This window comes from Pieris napi, chromosome 24 (genome assembly GCF_905475465.1).
Source record: "Pieris napi chromosome 24, ilPieNapi1.2, whole genome shotgun sequence".
Classification (NCBI taxonomy): Eukaryota; Metazoa; Arthropoda; class Insecta; order Lepidoptera; family Pieridae; genus Pieris; species Pieris napi.
Genome location: NC_062257.1, coordinates 6,327,114 through 6,347,498, shown reverse-complemented (window position 1 = coordinate 6,347,498; position 20,385 = coordinate 6,327,114). Strand labels below are relative to the sequence as shown.

Here is a 20,385-nt window from a genome sequence, read left to right as displayed (position 1 = left end):
TAGAAATAACTATCAATAATAAAAAATAGGGGTTGATCGTAGAGGGGTGAAAATAAGGGGTTGTATGTATTTTGAAACATTTTTTTAGTTCAATAAAAATAACTATCAATAATAAAAAATAGGGGTTGATCGTAGAGGGGTGAAAATAAGGGGTTGTATGTATTTTGAAACATTTTTTTAGTTCAATAGAAATAACTATCAATAATAAAAAATAGGGGTTGATCGTAGAGGGGTGAAAATAAGGGGTTGTATGTATTTTTGTATGTTGTATCATAAAAAAATAAAAACAATTTTTTTTTTATAAAGATTGACCAACCTTAACATTTAGGGGGATGAAAAATAGATGTCCGATTCTAAGACTGACTGAATAAGCATAAAAAAATTCATAAGTATCGGTCAAGCCGTTGTGACACGAGAATTTTATATTATTAGATGTTAATCAATGACAATAATAGTTTTTTATCTGAATCTTTAAAAAGTTCTACTTTATTGTAATTGGGGGGTGTGTGTGAATGTTCAATGTGTGGGAGGGGGTGTGTGAATTTGCAATGTGTAGTGGTGTTTGTGTGTGCGTTTTAGGATTGTGCCCGATTAACGACTGCTTTAAGAAAACATTTTAACTTATATTTATCACCAAATGTTAACTACATATAATATAACATACATACGCAGATAGCGATAATTCAGCCTGCGCGTGCGCATATAATCATTTAGTGATAACTGTTTCCGTTACATTAAACGTTTTTAACTTAACCTTTATGTGCTGAATATTTCAGTAAGTTCACTTATTTTTTAATCCAATTTCCATAAAAATATGTACAGCGTTTTAGACATAGCATTTCTGAATATATATTATTATTTCGTATTCTCCAATTCACTTGACAAGTACAAATTTTCTTTCATACAAAAAATCTCCTTTGGAATAAAATTAAGCAATATTGAAATACTGAATACTGATTAATACCGCGTCCTTGTAGTCTCTGAATGCTAATCTACTTGGCATTCTATATTGTTTATTGCCACGTAATACAGTTTAATCATTAAATTTACTTTCAATCAAACTGTTGTCTATGTCTTTAATTACAATATCTTTGAGCCAACGATTCTCAAGACAGAATCGCTTTGGCGTGACGTATTTAATCACGTGACAGTTCCCGAACAAATTTATTTGGCGTTAGTGCGTCACATCTGACGCATGATTTTATATCAGTTGGTGTGATTAGAAAACTCTATTTGTGAATTAATAATAATGGTTTTATAATTCAGAACTTAATAGTGCAGTTGACCAATTAACATTGAACGATTAATCTTTCTTATTACATTCCCAATCATCTGTACTTCCTTCTATAAGTGTTTAAGACCCAAGGTTTACGTATTTAAAAAATTTGATTGTTCCATTTTTGAATTAAGAATAATGGTTTTGTTATCTGTGTTTTATTACAGAGACAATAGACCAATGAAAATTAAACGATTCATATTTAGTTTTATATTCTCAATCACCTGTATAAAGTATTTAGAAGACTCAAGGCTTTAATATTTAAAATTAGAAGTTCCATTTTTGAATATAGAACCACGATTTTGCTATGTGTATTGAGTTCGAATTTAGAATAACAATTTCGTTTAAGTAGAATTGGAAGTTCCATTTTCAAATTTAAATTTCGAATTCTATAGTGTATAGTGTTCGTAAAGCCTGAAAGGGGCAATACCCAACATATTTCTGCGTCTATTTCATAGATCGTTCTTGTAACATGTAGACAGCCATTTAGTTTAATTGGAAGTTCCATTTTCAAATTTAAATTTCGAATTCTATAGTGTATAGTGTTCGTAAAGCCTGAAAGGGGCAATACCCAACATATTTCTGCGTCTATTTCATAGATCGTTCTTGTAACATGTAGACAGCCATTTAGTTTAATTGGAAGTTCCATTTTAAAATTCAAATTTCGAATTCTGTAGTGTAAAAATGTTCGTAAAGCCTTAAAGGTGTAGTGCCAACATACTTCTGGGCCTAGCTCTTTTAACATGTAGACAACATTTAGAAAACACAATTACTTCACGACGTAGTACTTTGAACAACAAAGGAAAGTCATAGATAATATTACGTTCAACGATTAATCTATGACGGCACCGCAGCCAAAATCAAATACAAAACTTCCTTACCGGTCTTCTTGGAATTCTTCCAAAACAAATATATTTTATTCGGGACTGCTCTACCAAATATACACAATTATAGCTTTTTTTATAATACAGGAGATGCCTCCACACACTGCTAGGAAGATCGCAAGCGCGCTGCCGGCCTTTTAAGAATTGGTACGCTCTTTTTTTAAAATAGTTCAGTGGGCAGCTGGTTCCACGGCAAAAACTGCCTTAAAAAATCGCTTAGTTGTGGAACGACGAGGCGAGCTGTATGTATTTTATTAAATGTTGACAAATTATTAAACCTTTTTGCATCTGAAGGCACATTTAATTAAAATACACCTTAACAAGAGGCAATAAAGTCGCTATTTAAACTCGCTAAGTCATTACGAAAATAGATATTTTAAAAACGGGTATGAGATATTTTCGGGTCAATATTGGGAATTCTGGAGACTTCTCAGTCTCATCTTTTAATGGGACCTTTTGTATCAGAAACCGGTAAGACTCTAGCCAATTCGGCAGACATAGGTGCTAGCTAGGTGAAGATGGGCGTGCGTAGGCACCCCTTTTATATCAGTATTGCTTTGTAAGTGTATGTTTGTTCACAAATTTATCAAGAAACTAAGCTATCGCGATTTCAAAATCTAGAACACAATATAATTATAGTTACAAGAGCTGTCAAACCATTTTTTTGCAAAGTTTGACATTTGACAGCGCTCAAGATACAAATAATTAAAATATGGACCTAAATTTCATTAAAAGCCGTTCAGTAGTTTTAGTTATTTGGATATCCAAGCATCAAATACTATGTATTCATTACACCCATAATATCTATCTTCAACTAATAAACTAAACAATTGATCGTTCCCTTGAAACAATTGCCCAATCATTTAGACGTGCGAGACATTCAACATAAAATCATAACATACTTCAACTTTCATAGTATATGTCAAAATAATTATATATTATTCTTAATTCACCTCACTTCCTGTTATGTGCTAGCTACATAACTCTCCACTAAACTTAAATACAATTCAATACTTTCAACCTCCATTGATTTACAAGTCGCAATAATATAATAAAAAACTGTTATTACTAGATAAAAATGTTAATATTCACGCCAAGGTCGTGAGGAAACGTGATCAATAATTGGTTATCAGCTAGCACTTTCGGTTATGTTTCTAGATATACTATATATATTACAACGTATGTAACTAAGATTTACGCAGGACTTTTAAACGTTACCAGAAGATATTTTGTAGTACTAATAACCAAAAAGCCACGAAATGGATATTTCATATCAAACGCGTTCTATTTTTAAAATTGTAAAAACTCCAAACTAAAGATAACCAATTACAAGCACCAAGACGCAGTGCATGTGAACTCGGCCTATAAATAGTTAACATTTCTCAGCATTCCCGCAAAGAAAAACGCTACACAATGAAAATGAAGCATCGAACACGACGCGCTCCCCAAACCACTTTCGCCCGCCTTCGGCATTCGTCGGTTATCTTCGCAACCGACAGCTGACTGGGCCAATGTCAGAGCGAGACGCGACGCGTCAACCCGCACACGCGCAAGAAAGACGGCGAACCGCGCACTACGCTACCGCCGCCATTTAATTCTCTCTAGTGTACAGCACGGTCGTAGTGACAACGTCCAATATTTATCGCAAATGATAATTTTTTGTATGTGAAAATTATGTATTAAACCTCAATAAATGTCCTAGTGTTTGTAGAGCGTGTCTTTTTAACAATTTGCAATGAGTAATAAGTGTGTGAAAGTAATGAAAATGCAACTCATTTAAAATGTCTCGTTACCACGTCTGTCAACAAATACGTGGATTATGCAAGTTGGAGTGAAATGTGAACATGTATTAGGTAAATCTCAAGTGATTCCTACTTTATTGGATGATTTGTGGTATTGTGATGTATTTGTGTGTTACATGAATAGGAGTATGTTCACTGTCTGAAAGGTAAGCGTAGTTGAACGTGTCCACATAACTTTGTATAACAGCAAGGCATAAAGGCAATTAAAATACCTTCATTATTTAAAATGAATATTGATGAGTCGAGCGTTGTAATTTGTTAAAACTGAGTAATGGCTTATTAGGTGAGATAAGACGTGTTCTAGAAAGATATCTTTAAATATTTACTGAGGTATTCATATTAATCTCCGATGCACCTAACATTGTGTAGCTTTTACATGTAACAAATTACTTTTTAATAACATAACAAAGAATCTAGTATCATATAGTAGATAAATCAGTTCTAGAAAATTTGTTACATTTGTGATGGTAAAGTTCTATATATTTCTTAATCCTTGACCTACAACAGGTTTTACTCGTTTGACTGTCTACTAACTTAAATTAACATCACATCAACAACAACACATCTTATTTGTTCATATAATATCAAAACATTTCTAAAGTTTAAAATGTTGATGTTAGTTGTATTGTAAGTTCATATATATGATATTTAAAGCTAAAAGTAGGTATACAAGTGCACCATTAAATGCAAACATGTATCTGTCGACTAAGACCAGCAACTTTAAATATGGTACAATTTTAACAGTAGATTGGATAAAATACTATGTATAACATGAAATATGTAGTATATATGAATTGATGTTGTCAAAATGGCTTTTTGTTTCGCTTAGATAATTCATTCAATATATGATTTTAAATATTATGCTTTGAATATATATAATTTAAAAGTGAATAGTTGAATGTGCCGCATGAATGCATGAAGGATTTTAGTACAATATTAGCAAATAGCATTAAAATTTGCATTTTGGTAGAAGACATGACTTTACACAGATTGAAACCCTATCATATGACATGTTCTTATTCATTTCTGACCATTGGAACCAGCTAGCAGTTGAAAATACACATAAATTTAGAAATTTCTCTATTTGTTTCAGTCAATTGACTATGAGGGTTGTAAAATAATGCGGTGGCTGCACAAAATATTGGCGCTGGCAATAATTTGCACAGCAGCGGAGGGCGAAGTCTGTCCTTCCACATGCAACTGCACCAGAACCCGTCTGGCCTGCTCTGGAGTCGTCCTACCCAACAACACACTAACAAAGGCAATCTTAGCTAACTATGGAACCGCCCTACAGGCCATCATATGGACAGATTCAAACCTCCAAACGTTAGAACCCGATATATTCAACGGGCTACACAATCTAGAGTACATCGACTTAAGCAGAAACGAAATAATAAGGACTGAAAACGGGCTATTCGCGAGACTGAATCAACTAAAACATTTAAATATATCGAGAAATCAAATCGTGGACATCCCTCGGAAACCGTTCGCAGATTTACAAAACTTAGAAGTTCTAGATGTATCTCACAATCAAATTCAGGTCATACCATTCCAGGTCTTCGGGCTGATGACCAAACTGCACTACCTAGATATATCTTATAATAAAATAGCCACTTTCTTAGATTACTATTTTAAACCTAATCGTAAACTGAAAACGCTGTTCCTAAATAATAATAGCCTAGTCAAAATTACATCTAAAGCTCTAGTCGACTTGAAAGAATTGGAAGTTCTCGACATTTCTAGCAACAAGTTAGATAATTTTCCAAAGCTTTTATTCGAAGCCTTACCGGAACTCAGAGAGTTAAATCTGAGTTACAATAAGTTTTTAAACATATCACAGGACGCTTTTAAATCTCTCGAAAAGTTGCGGATGATAAACATGGGAGGGAATAGATTAAGACTACTGCCACCAACGCTCTTCCAGTATAATAGAAATTTAGAAATAATCTACCTCGAACACACAGAAATAACGGAAATACAGAACACGAACTTTCAAGGGTTGAACAAATTAGAACAACTATTTATCCGATACAATCCATATTTACGTGAGATAGAATCGTACGTTTTTCAAGACACGCCGTCGTTGACACATTTGGATATTAGCAACAATTCCTTAACGTTTTTGCCTCTAACGTTGAAGATATTAGATAAGTTGCAAGAGTTGAGGATAGGAGGCAACCCGTGGGCTTGCGATTGTCGAATGGCGTGGTTCGTAACATGGGTTGATATGAGGAAGCACATCATTAAATCGGACCTCAGCTGCGGTCTCACATATCCGAACGATATGTTGAGAATTCTGAATAGTACCGATTGTAAACCACCACAGCTGATCAGCAGTAGTCCACTGACTCTTTATCGATTACAATCGAACGCCCTCTTGGAATGCACATTCGAAGGTAATCCCTCGCCATCCATCACTTGGATAACGCCAACACGGCACGTGTACCACTGGAACCCGGAACAATCGATTCCAGACATTTACTACAAACACGGTCTCGCCCACGATCAAAATTATAGGCCGGTAGACTATACGACATCAAGAGTGCGAGTGCTGGAAAACGGCGCTTTGACCATTATGAATATTCATCGCGAGGACAGTGGTACTTACACATGTTACGCAACTAATCCATCCGCGAACCTCACGGCCGAGGTCATACTCAACATAGATCCTATGACAATGTTTGAAATTAAGATGTATAGTCTATTGTGTGGGGCAATTTGCGCGGCGGGTTTTCTCGGCCTCACTCTGTTGGTTCAAGCTCTGCGTTATATCTTCTACAGGTAATAATTTTTGATTGGACAGTCGACTTTCCAGCGAGTAGCGATCTAAACCTGCTGTTTTATTCCAGATTCCGTCTATTGGAGACTTGCTGCAGTTGCTGCTCGTGTGTCAACAGAGACGCGCCACGGACGCGACAAATTTATGGCATGCTGGACAACATTGAACAGTATAAACGGCTGCAATTGGAAAAACTACGAGAAAACTACGCAGTACAAGTACGCGTTAATTACATGGTACAACCATATGGTATAACCGTTATACTAATGCAATTGTTTTTATTCCCAGGTGCATCGGATTAAAGAGAATTGTACTCAGCAAGTGGAATGGATACAGAGCAGTTATTCATCGCAAGCCGGCCACCTGCGGAACTTTAAAAATATCGGCACTAATCATCTCACCGCCATGAAAGACCAGTATTGCGATCAGGTATTTCCATATTACAAATAAAACATCAAAATTGCAAAAACATTGCAGTTTTAAAACAATATTTTATGTTGTTTACACAGGTGAAGCGAGTTAAGGAATATTCCACGTCTCAATTGAATTGGGTGCAAGAGAATTACGTATTCCAGAGGAATAAAATACGAAAGTTTAGCGCTCATCAAATATTACGATTCCGGGAATCGTACAAATATCAACAGCAGATGCTGAACAAAGTGTTGGAGAATCTGCCGACTCTATACTTCGAGAATTGTCGGAGCGGCTCGTGCGGTCGAAGCGACTCCATGGCTTTCGATCCGGACGTCGAGGTCATCGACATGTATCTCAAGTCGAAAATAGACAAGCTCTCCAGCCTCCCAAATCCGGTCGACGACGAGAGCAAAATGTCCGTTTACTACACGCCGACGGAAAGATCTGTCAACTCTCGGCGAAGTTCACCCGTCCTGTTGCCCGACGGCATTCACATCAACATAATCGAGAGAGAACCCCCTCCGGGACTCCTGGCGATGCTTAAGACCTTGCAGCCCGCTCCACCGCCGACGCTGGCGTCGTTCACACCAATGGACCTCTCCAGCCCCACAACTTCCAAAACCCTCACGCCCGTCAGATCGAAATATAGAGAGGAGGCGAAACCTTCCAGCGAGCCGCTTCTGGGTCGCGGACGGGACCCATTCAGGGACGACTGTCGACGCCTGCCGACAAGTTTGAGTTCGCCAGAGCTGAACAGGGATTCGCAGAGGGAAGCGGCCGCGAAAGAGGCGAAAGTGTTGTTGGCGGTGGAGTTGACGACGCCGGAGTGCCAGGTTCGGCACCCGGCCGGGCAAGTGGTGTGCGGCGACTGTATAGGCCTCTGCGAGAACACGCCCTTGTAGTACAGGCTTCTGACGCGTACGTTCAAGATCTACGCGTTGAATGGCCGGCCCGGCCGTCTCGAAAGCATCCGGCTCTGTGATTTCACCGAATCGCCATCTTACGTATGATTCGGACGGACGTCGGGGACGCTTGTACTTCTAAGTAAGCTGTGATAGATTAGATTTCGAATTAATGTATTAGCGAAATTATTTCTCCTAGTGCTAGGTTAAGATCTGTTCGTTGATGTAGAGACGAAATTTATTTAAGCGTTCTGTGAATTAGAAATCATGTAAATAAATATCGTTTCGATCCTTTTTTATTTCCATTTTTGATGTTTAGGATATGCTCTTAGAGGAATATGCATTTTGTATTAATTCGACTTAAAGAACGTAGACTAGCCAGTTAAGGAAGTTGTTATCTGCATTGTTGAGGTTTCTGTAAATTGGTGTATCGCGTGGCTTTTCTGTCCATCTCATTCCTATTTCATTTTTGTATCTGTATGCAGTTTTAACGGAACCTTTTTTCTATCTTGTATTATATTTTGTGACAGTGCCGTATCGTAACAAGTCCTACAGTGATATGCCAAATACTAAACTGCAATGATTATTGTACGTTTCTTAATATATACAAATATTGTTGAAAGATTTTCTAAATATTATAAAAAACAAGATTAATTAGCGAATCACGAGAAATAAATTATTTTTCAATTGATCCTTTTGTTTCATTTAAATTGTTTTTAAGGTGCCTTTAAGATTACAGGCAGTCCTCGACTTACGTCGAACAATGTTTAGACACTATTCCTCAAGCATACGTCATTTGTTTCGATTTCCGGCATAGGAGAATTACTTGTCTTGTGCAAATTTGGAGGATGCCATGAAAAGTGTTGAAGGAAATGATCCTAATTTTGAGAGAAGTTTCAACGTTAATAACAAAATTTGTGCAGCCTATCAGTGTTACCAAGATCTTTATGATATCAAGAAAGAAGCTAAGCAATCTATAATTGATAGTTTCTTTAAGCCAAAAGTTTATGATTTCTCATTACATATTAAACATTTATGGTTATTATTAAAATTAATAACACACCAAAAATAACTAGCAATTTCATAAGTGCGTATATAATTATTTTAAGAACTAAATTTTGATATAAAGTATGTAAGTATATCCTTTGTTATAAATGCAGTTTTTTTTTTAATTTCGAGTCCGTGTGGATCCTAACCCTTGAGATTTACGTCGCGTATTTCGAGAACCTAACATGACGTAAGTACGAGGACTGCCTGTATTTAGACCATAAGTTTTGACAACAATTATATCTTCTTATTGTGACATTTGCATGCCTATTTTATATGGCTGATTGTTTTTTAATAAACTGAATGAATCTTTTCAAATAAACGATTTATTATTAACATTGTTTAGTATTTAGACGTTTTATTTTGTAAATCAATACCATTTATACAATATCAATATGAATTTGAAATATCACATCTTCATACATTAAAATTAGAAATAAAACACTCGTATTGTAAAAACTGTTTATTTTTATCACAAGATAAACCTCAATGTGTAATGTTAACTTAAAATTGGTTTAAGTAAAGATGCGTACCGTAATCTATAAGAAAATATCTCCGGAGAGATTAGTATATGGAACGGGTCATGGCTTAGGATGTCAAAAAAAGACGAAATGCGTCATCATTCTACATTCACCTCTCTGGAATTACTTGTGTGCCTGGCGTAATTGAGCCTCTAGTCTAAGTCAACACAAAAGATTTCCGATGCATACTTTCTAGGTCTATCATAAAGTCGGCGGCCGTTAGTACTTAATTTTATCTTGTTTGCCCTCTGTCCCATAAAACGAATAAGTATCATCTATAATTAGCAAAAAATATTTGGTTTCACAGCCGTTTTACTCACTTTTTATTCTATCTATATATTACTTTCGTTGAAGTTAAATTTTTGGAAGTTTTGGTAAATTTGTCAAATCACGACTGCACTTTAAAACAGCTCCAAATTTTTTTCTATCGTTCTTCACGACTTGTATGTAGTAACCCCAAATAATATTAAGGAGGCCCATGGCTTTGGACTTCTTAAAAACATTTAAAACTGATACATGCATGATGTAAATGATATTTTTTCTGTTCCCAGTGACTTACATTAGGTTAGGTTTTTTTTAGTTCTAAGTGAAGTTTGTTTGATCAGGTTCAGTTAAACATGATCAAGTGCAACATTGCCGAGTGATGAAAATATGCAAACAAAATTTGGAGCTGTTTTAAGGTAGAGCCGTGATTCCACAAATTTATAAGAATGATAATATAGCCATTAAATTCCGAAACTCTGTGATTTTATATCTGTCACCGTAAAATTGTAAAAACCGTTAGATTGTATCTCTATCTCGCGAGATTATAAACTGTCGAAAGATTGTAAACCTCAACGAACTGCTTACAAATTAACGTATTATTATTCGGTAGTTATATGAAATTGTTGGGAAGTAAAATTAATCTGTAATTGACCAAAGAAGTTTGAATGATAACTAAGTTAGTTTAGTACAATCTACCGAATAATAATACGTTAAATTGTAAGCAGTACGTTGAGGTTCACAATCTTTCGACAGTTTATAATCTCGCGAGATAGATTACAATCTAACGGTGTTTACAATTTTACGTTAACATATATACGAACATTAATATGTTCTCACTCCAGTAAAAAGGCCTCCTGTAACGCGTTCCACTGTTCTCTATCTTTTGCGATTCGACAAATTTACCGAAGTTTTAATTATAGAGTAGATAATAGGAATAAAGTAGCCTATAAGGTTATCTAGAATGTACATACGTTGAAGCCTGTACGTGAATTATAAAAAAAAATAACCAACCCAAAATACCTAACCACTCAATAGGAAAAAAATAACTAAATTCAGATCAAGGAGAAAAATTTCGATCGATATTACCACATACATTGAAAAGCCTGTTATATTTAAAAAAATTGGCCATCTTTATAATATAGATCTGTTTACGTCAAAATTACTCAAAATCATACAAATTATATTTTTGAAAATGAGTGTACCACAAAAAAGAAGTAACAAAAAGGCCTGTTTACGTGTGTGTGATATGCGATACACATCTCAAAAACCATTAAACCAATTGCTTGGCTAGGCTTCCAATTATCTTCGATCATCATATAACCAGCGGCACGTAAGTCTAGCGCTGGCCGATACGCGGAGGGGATTGCTGCGCATGTGTACTGTCGCGCGGGGGACAAAATGCGACTGGAGAGCCAATCGACGCTCTTCATTCCGCTTCAGGTACCTTATTTTTTACTTCTGCGCAATAACGGTCAGCGCTAGAGTTTCGTGCCGCTAGTTATACTCTACTATTATCTAATTCCAACAATACAAGAGCATGCTTTATTGAAGTCAGTTAAAAAAACATAATCATTCAAACGTCTCTAGGTGCCCAAAGCATTAATTAAATGTGACGAAGAGACAAAATACGTGATTTGAGTGTTACAAATAGCCCAAAGATCCAGAATTTTTGTCGAAAACATGTCATATTTGTCACTAGAGTTTGTCATCTCACTCTTAAGCTAAGAGAAAAAAGGTTGTAATTTCTTTAGCCCAATCAGAATGTTTATATATGTCACCGTAAAATTGTAAACACCGTTAGATTGTAATCTATCTCGCGAGATTGTAAACTGTCGAAAGATTGTGAACCTCAGCGTACTGCTTACAATTTAACGTATTATACCGTCAAATTACAATCTTAAAGTTATCAACTGTCGGTTTCACTTCGATAGATTACAATCTACCGAATGATAATACGTTAAATTGTAAGCAGTTCATTGAGGTTTACAATCTCGCGAGATAGATTACAATCTAACGGTGTTTACAATTTTACGTTAATATATATGTAACAAGGGGCAAGCGGGCATGAGGCTCACTTGAGGTTAAGTGATACCTCTCATGAACATTGCCAGAAGCCTCGCCAGTGCCGGTGTGCCATTAGGGAATTGGTTCGGAAATACTTCAGTGGGCAGCTGGTTCCACATAGTATTCCATCGCGGCAAAAACTGCCTTAAAAAACGCTCAGTTGCAAAACGATAATTCTCATTATACTTATGGTAACGGTACTGGTATGTTATCTAAAGCTGGCAGCTTCAACACATTTACACTTTGTGCTTGTGTAGTGTCTGTGAATAAGCGCGAGGCATCTTGTCACACTGAATATGCATCATGAAAAGACTGTCCGTCTCTCTCTCGCTCGATCAAGCTTATGAGTATAAAAGAGACAGTTATTGTTTTGCTTTTGCTACTGTTTATAACAACATGTTGAACTTTTTTCTCATTATTATTTTGTCTGTGATTGTTTACTTATTTGGTTGGAGGTTAGAATACTTAGAAAAAAAAAATTCTTATGAAATAATTGGTTCCGGCAAAATAAAAACAGTTTAATGAAAGAATTGTACGATTAGACATCAGATGCGACCGGTGTTTCTAAGAGGAGTATTGAAAGAATTGTTAGTGAAGTAAAAATAAGTGTGTTGAGCTAGATGGAGCTTATGTTGAAAAATGAAAAATTATTTACACAAACTACTCTTTTACGTTCGTGGTCGGGCTTAAAACTTTTGGATCCACCCTCGTATGCACATAATATTTATATGTATTTGACACATTTTTATTTATTTACAACCCACCCAACATTACTAAAACCAGAGTAGACTAAAATATATAGCTTGGCCAAAAAAGTCATATTTTTAAACATACTGTATAGTGAAATTGCACTAGTGTGTGTACTGTGAACGCGGGAGCTTTCGATAACCGACCTATATCGCCGTCCTCATATCCTACCATCATATCTATTCCTTGGTTTTTGCAGCCTCTCTTCTACTGTCTTCAATTCCAGAAAAACTAGCTAACACATACTGCCGTTTCCATATAAGTACTTAACGAAAGAATGCAGAACAACAAATAGAGGAAAAAAACACAGTAATAATTGTACCCTAAGTGACTAGAGCAGTGTTTCTCAACATGGGGACCATGGGGGCAATTTGATTGTTAAGTTTTACGAAAAATTATTTGGATTTGCGTTTTTCATTATATTTTTAAATTTTACTTACTGTGTTTCGTTAACAATTTCCTAGCAAATTGGTAAAACCTATCATTTAAGTTTCTTAATGTTTGATTAATTTACGTTTAACGAGAGTTTAATTGATTCAGATAATTTTCTAATTTTGCTTGGGAAAAAAAAAAAACTAATACAATTTCCATATAAGGAGTGGTTTATCTTCTGCAGCCTGGTTGGTCGTACGCTTAGATTAGTTATGTTTCCAGTATATACATCTTAATATATATAAATTACGTGTTTGTCCGCTATGGACTCCTAAACTACCGAACCGAAATCAATCAAATTTGCACACCGTGTGTAGTTTGATCCAACTAAAAAGATAGGATAGCTTACATCTCAATTAATACCCGCAATATTATTTTATTGCAAAATATTTGTTTATTATTTGATAGTCACAATTCTAACAGATGGCGCTGTGTTGAAAGTACCAACGTTTCACATAAGTTACAATTTAATGGCATAACCACCAAAAAAGCATGGTGGGTTGGTGTTCTCCTGCCGTTTCCCTTGAATAGTTTACTACTATGTAATATAACAAAAACCTTAGCCACAGCAACGCTTGGCGGGTCTGCTAGTATATATATATATATATATATAAAGCTTCATCTTTACTTCGCTTTAAATTAGTACTTCTTTCTAGCTGGTCCCAAATTCTATATTCCAAAAATTCCTAAATTTAACTTCTAAACCTTCTATTCCAGGAACACCTGGAATCTACATCTACACTTACCTTGGCAGCAGTACGATTCCACACAAGGACCTTATGACCGGAATTGAGCAAATTCTTGACAATTCCACTCCCCATAATTCCTAGGCCGAGGAAGCCGAATTTCATTTGGCTCGCCTTTATGTTCTTCTCCAGGAGAGTCTCAGATACGTTCTCCAGATCCAGGGGTGGCGTTTCCTGAAAAATTATTTATGTTAAAATGTTTAAGTGGATATGTTAACGTAAAATTGTAAACACCGTTAGATTGTAATCTATCTCGCGAGATTATAAACTGTCGAAAGATTGTGAACCTCAGCTTACTGCTTACAATTTAACGTATTATTATTCGGTAGATTGTACTACACTAACTTAGTTATCATTCAAACTTCTTTGGTCAATTACAGATTAATTTTACTTTCCAACAATTTCATATAACTACCGAATAATTATACGTTAAATTGTAAGCAGTTTGTTGAGGTTCACAATCTTTCGACACTTTATAATCTCGCGAGATAGATTACAATCTAACGGTGTTTACAATTTTACGGTGACAGATACAATCTAAAACTACTTATTACAATTTACAACACCCTACAGTTATTACAAAAAACAATTTACAAGGCATTGTATTGCTTATTGTATTATTTACAATAAATAATACAGAGAATAGCAAATTGTGTATCGTTTTTTTTAACAATTAAAATTAAATTTAATGTTATAACATCTTATTATGGTCGTTCCGTTTAAAGATTCCCCGAACCTCCACAACTATTTCAAAATCAAAATTAGCCGAAACGGTATAGCTATTGTCACGGGACGCCCAAAAAGGGCAGTCGTGGACACCCAGTTAAACGGTGCGTTGCCGGCTTTTGAGGAAGACTCATTTTTAAACAGTTGGAGGTCGTATCTCCCAGGGAGGAGCCCCACCGGGAATCTATTCCACAGTTCGCTAGTTTTACACCGTTTAAACATTGCCCAAATATTACAAGATCAAAATTAGCTGGTTCAGTCTAGCCATTCTCAAGAATGAATAGTAATTCATTTTGATACATACTCGTAGAGATGAACAGAAAAGCGTGGATATCTCTAAGATGAGAACCTTAATTAAAAAATATCTGTATGAATTTTAGTATAGGAATTTTTTTGGTAAAACTTACTTTATCATTTCTAAATATTATGCACCATAAAAATATCACATACCGTCATTTTCGTAGGAAAAAATCCATAATCCACTTTTTAACATATATGGATAATACATTGACTAAATATTATATTACATTAAAAAAATCCATTTGTTTTAAATTTCAAATTAATCAGTCGGTAAAGGGACGGATTTGATAAAAACATGTGATTTTTCTAGAAAACTGTGTAATTTAATGTTATTATTTTTATATTGTTTCAAAACAAACCCTTTTGTTTGCTTGTATGCCAATTTTCATAATAACAGAATATGAATTAAAATAGTTATGACAAAAACTAACATGATTATATTATATTGAAATGATTGCCTTGCAAAGTTTACTATTTGTCAGATCCGTCACTATTCTACGACTATGACGATACCTACATACACATCAAATGGTTGAAAAATCACATTTGTTGCCACATCGCCAGTAGTGCCAACTTGGGGGTATTCCCCAAATTTAAGAGGAAACCAGATGTCTTGGGGGTGTTTTTTGGAGATACATCAAGGGGTCCCCCTTGATGTATCTCCAAAAAACACCCCCCTTTATACAAAATTTATATTGTCTTAAAAAAACACTAGATTTATAGAAATTATATAGACTAGAACCTAACCAACAAACTAAAGTAATTATAGATATTTAGGGAAACACTCTGTAGGGGTAAGTATCACTGATGAAGGCGTACGTATTACGTAACGAATTTAGGGGGGGGTGTCCTTTTGTAAAACGTTACGATGCGGGGCGGGGATTGAATTACGCGTTATTGTTAATATTATTTTCGACTTTCCAGTATTGTACACCACATAATGGTAACTTCTAGGTATAAAGAGTCACTGGGCGGTCACGAAACGTTACTATACTTGGGTATAGAAAAACGTTACGGCGCGTTACATGGGGGGGGGGGGGTCAATAATCTCCAAAAATTGCGTAACGTCTGTAGGAGTAAGTATCACTGGTGAAGGCATACGTCCTTTATTTTCTAACGCCACTCTAATGCGTAAAAAGGAGATGCAACTATGTTTATCGTGTCTTACATAGCTCGGCAATTGTTTAGCTTAGTTTCATCCTTTATCATATATCAATAGAAGTAATCATACTTACAGGTCTCAATATATTCGACGGCCGCTGTAGAAGACTTGACTTCTTCGAGAACGAGTGGTTCAGCATGGACGGCTTATCATTCGCCAGGTCAGAGTCCGTAAACGATCGGGAGGCTTTCGCCATTTTCCTGGGCGTGGATTTCAGACCAGTCGACGAAGAACGCTTAACAGCCTTCACCTTAGAACCCAAACGAATCTATAAATTTCCAGAATATAAATATCACAATTTTATTTACGGTAGTGCCGCGTGGTTCTAGGGTAATTCATTTGTGTGTAAATAAGAAATACAAAACACATTTCACCATACTTCAACTTTATAAAGTAACTAGCTGATCCGGCAAACGTCGTTTTGCCATGTTTTTCATTTATAATAAAAAATAGGGGTTGATCGTAGAGGGGTGAAAGTTAGGGGTTGCATGTATTTTTTAATGCTGTATCATAAAATAATATCCAAAAATAAAAAAAAATATTTAGGGGTGGACTACCCTTAACATTTAGGGAGATGAAAAATAGATGTTGTCCGATTCTCAGACATACCTAATATGCACAGAAAATTTCATGAGAATCGGTCGTGCCGTTTCGGAGGAGTTTAACCACAAACACCGAGACACGAGAATTTTATATATTAGATTTATTTTGAATAGAAAAAGTATATAGCAAAAAAATTAAACCTTGCAGATTTCTGCATCGACAGTCAGACATAACATTTCTTACTAACAAAACACACACACACAGACACAGAAACACACAAAATAGATAGTTAAACTCAAAATAACTTTATTCATATAGGTAAATCCACTTATGAACGTCAAAAAAGAAGTTAAATTAATTCAAAATTTACATTTACTACCAGTTCGCAAGTCAAGGGCGTAGAAGTAAGAAGAACTGGCGAGAAACTCTCCGCCACTCTTTTTAATAGCTAAGTTTTGAGTCTATAATTGTTTGAACTGGAGCAAATCAACACCAAGGATTAGGATCATAAATATTCGTCAAATTTATTTATGATTTGAGTGTGTAATATGACGTTTTAAGTATGTAATGTGTGTGTGTTGTGGGTGTAACTGGCCCTGGCTCAGCATTATGATCCTTGATGTTTTATCCATCCACAATATTCACAATTACATCCACAATTACCTTCACCTAAACAATCTATACAGCGGCTATACAGCAAGTTCAGAGTTGAGTTTACACTATAAACTACCCATCTGTTAACTTTTAATATTTATTGAATTAAATTCTGAACTGAAATCATCAAAAAAGAAAAATCACAAAAAAAATCCCTTTCGGTTCGTTTCAAGTGAGTAATGCGTGTATGCTGTGGTTGTAATTGGCCCTGGCGTAAGCTAGCTTCCTAGAAAAGCGGTGCCGTTATCTAACGGCCGTAATGTAGCGTTGGGTAACGTCACCCATACGTTGTCTATAAATAACATCGGAGATTTCCTAGAGAACGTTGAGTGTCACCGTAACGTCAAATAGCTGTGCTGTCATTTGCATGACGGCCGTCATGGCGGTGATAAATATTAGTTCAACGTTTTTCGCGTGTAGCGGTGCCCATATTTAATTAATGCAATGAGTGGAAACGTGACTTGGACGAGCGAAAATGATTGTTTTTTTGCATTATGTTAAAAAGTAAAGACGGCCGTTAGTTAACGGCACCGCTTTTCTAGGAAACCTAAGCATTATGCTGTGGAGCAGACGTTTTCCACAGCGCTGGTCATTCCGCCAGATACCACAAGTTAGATTGCGCAAAAAAAATTCTCTATTTTATAACAATAGTAAATATTAACAGTGTTAGTAAAAAAGTCTTGGAATAATTATGTGTAAAAGTATATATTAAATAAAGAATAAGAATAATTGTAACTAAAACTATTACAAGAAATATATAAATATATAATTTTGTTGAGTAAGTACATTTACTTTGTAACTGCGACGAAATTTTGATTTTAGTTGAAGATTTTTCAGCGGAGGGATATTATTCCATATCACTTACAGTGATGTCAAAAAGTCTATTCATAATCCGATTTAAGTTGTTCGTTAGTACAAATCTAATCTTATATATAAAATTCTCGTGTCGCGGTGTTTGTAGTTAAACTCCTCCGAAACGGCTGGACCGATTCTCATGAAATTTTGTGTGCATATTGAGTATGTCTGAAAATCGGACAACATCTATTTTTGATCCCCCTAAATGTTTAGAGTAGTCCACCCCTAAATTATTTATCATTATTATCATTTAAAAAAAAAATTATGATACAGCATTAAAGTATACATACAACCCTAAATTTTCAACCCTCTATAATCAACCCCTGTTTTTTATTATAAATAATATACATGGCAAAACGACGTTAGCCAGGTCAGCTAGTAAATCTTTATTATTGACACTCAATATGACTAGAGCACCTGGATAAAGATACAATTGAATGAATTGTACCGGATGAGACAAGTTAAGAAAATTGTAATACAAAAAGCAACTTTAATACCTTGGGAGTAGAGCTCTTCTTTTCTTTCTTCACTTCAGGAGTGGCCTCCTCCTTGGGTACGGACTCCGTGCTCTCCTTCCTGAGCACATCCCTCATCTTGTCAAACTCCTCGTCGGGATCACGGACATGTTCGTCAATTTCACCAAAGTTCTACGAAACAATTTTTATTTATTTATTAACACTTCGTTGCATACAGAAACATTTTTTTATTTATTTATTTATTACAGAAATACATACATTATCCTTACAGACTATGCCAATACGATAATGTCGAGAAACATTAAATAAAATATAATAAAGTAGGTACATATATAATATTTAACACATAATATACACAATATCGCTACTGTGAATTCACTCTGTGAACATATAAATATGTCGATAGATAACATAATACGATTCATTGGTCTAGTGGTCAGTACCCCTGACTGCGAATCCATGGGTCTCGGGTTCGATCCCCGGTAGAGACGAACATCGATGTGATGAGCATTTGGTGTTGTGCTTAGGTCTTGGGTGTTTAAATATGTATTTATATGTCTATCTATCTATAATATGTATGTATATCCGTTGTCTAGTACCCATAACACAAGCTTCACCAGCTTAGCATGGGACTAGGTCAATTGGTGTGAATTGTCTTTAAAAAAAAATACAATTAAAATAATTATATGAAAAGGAGGGCAACTGGCGGCCTTATCGCTTTCGAGCGATCGCTTCCAGGCAATCACTGTGAGAAATGAAAAATGAAATAAATCAGATAAGGTAGACAAGAAGTGCAAAAATACATATTACATATAGTTATTAAGAAAAAAGAACTAAACACGAACAAAAACAAAGTAAACTAATAATGGATACATGAAAAATAAAAATAAAAAAGTGCACATAAATCATGATAATTTAATTTAAGATCAGTCTCACGTCAGTTAGTAGTTAGTACGAAAGTTAAAAAAAATCTTTATAACTAGCTGACCCGGCAAACGTCGTTTTGCCATGTATAATATTATTCCTAGAAAATATTTCGTACAATAAAAATAACTATCTACTATAATAAAAAATAGGGGTTGATCGTAGAAGGTGACAATTAAAGGTTGTATGTATTTTTGTATGATATATCATAAAAAATAATAACAAAATGTTTTGCCTAAAAAATAAGAATTGGTACCACCCTTAACATTGGTAGTGTTAAGCATAAATATTGGTCGTTGTATATCCCGGCTGCGCGATACTTTTCGAGTTGGTAAGGGAAAGATATTAGAGCGACTCATGACCATGTGTAATACCTTTTCAGAATCCCTATTAAATGCCCCAAAACTTGTAATACAGGGTCACTTTTCGGTAGAGTATTTTTTTTTCACAGTGGGGTCCGAAGTAAACAAAAAGTTATTATTTAAGAAATTGTTATATCGTATAACTTAATATTATCTTCAATACACTCAATAAACAACTAAAAATAGTATGTCTAACGCAAGAACTCATCAGTACCAATCTATTGGATATTTTGAAAAAGATATAGGATGTAGGTATTTTCGAATTTTAATAAGAATTAGTAAAAAAGTCAATTTTCTTATAAAAACGCAAACTAAATTATAACTCTGCAGGGGTTGAGCTTAGGGACCTTCCGTAGAACAATTTTTAGCAGCTGATGACTTCATCTATATTTGCGTTTGATCCACGACTTTTTGGCCACCCTGTATATTATAGATAAGTAACAATGGTGGGTTTAGTAATTGAGACCAAAATGCAATGCAATCCTACATGCAATGTTATCTAAGA

The 20,385-nt window shown here is 35.1% G+C and overlaps 2 protein-coding genes across 6 annotated transcripts in view; one reads left to right on the top strand and one right to left on the bottom strand.

The window, feature by feature from the left end:
- LOC125061690 (putative oxidoreductase GLYR1 homolog) overlaps positions 1 to 20,385 on the bottom strand; it is a 72,455-nt gene that overhangs the window by 44,430 nt on the left and 7,640 nt on the right. For 2 of the 3 annotated variants that reach the window (XM_047667233.1, XM_047667234.1), the window contains exons 5-7: positions 18,616 to 18,765; positions 16,140 to 16,334; positions 13,879 to 14,052 (exon numbers count right to left, since the gene is read on the bottom strand). In XM_047667233.1, coding sequence (XP_047523189.1) covers positions 13,879 to 14,052; positions 16,140 to 16,334; positions 18,616 to 18,765 — 519 coding nt within the window. The remainder of the gene's footprint in view (positions 1 to 13,878; positions 14,053 to 16,139; positions 16,335 to 18,615; positions 18,766 to 20,385) is intronic. The other variant, XM_047667235.1, reaches the window with a different exon arrangement.
- Positions 3,688 to 8,748, top strand: LOC125061687 (immunoglobulin domain and leucine-rich repeat-containing protein 2-like). 3 transcript variants are annotated; one of them, XM_047667226.1, is made up of 5 exons: positions 3,688 to 3,821; positions 5,056 to 6,743; positions 6,812 to 6,959; positions 7,030 to 7,170; positions 7,251 to 8,748. In XM_047667226.1, exons 2-5 carry the CDS (start codon positions 5,083 to 5,085, stop codon positions 8,055 to 8,057), a joined length of 2,757 nt encoding a protein of 918 aa, XP_047523182.1. In that variant the 5' UTR covers positions 3,688 to 3,821; positions 5,056 to 5,082; the 3' UTR covers positions 8,058 to 8,748. The 3 variants fall into 3 exon arrangements, with proteins under 3 accessions (XP_047523182.1, XP_047523181.1, XP_047523180.1); XM_047667225.1 differs by having other exon boundaries at positions 3,689 to 4,013; XM_047667224.1 differs by having other exon boundaries at positions 3,690 to 4,108.

What these genes read in the sequence shown, in the direction of transcription:
- LOC125061687 (XM_047667226.1), top strand. Translation starts at nt 5,083, where the DNA reads ATGCGGTGGCTGCACAAAATATTGGCGCTGGCAATAATTTGCACAGCA. An exon ending in GAGAAAACTACGCAGTACAA is followed by an intron (nt 6,960 to 7,029) that starts GTACGCGTTAAT and finishes TTTTATTCCCAG; the next exon opens with GTGCATCGGATTAAAGAGAA. An exon ending in AAGACCAGTATTGCGATCAG is followed by an intron (nt 7,171 to 7,250) that starts GTATTTCCATAT and finishes TTGTTTACACAG; the next exon opens with GTGAAGCGAGTTAAGGAATA.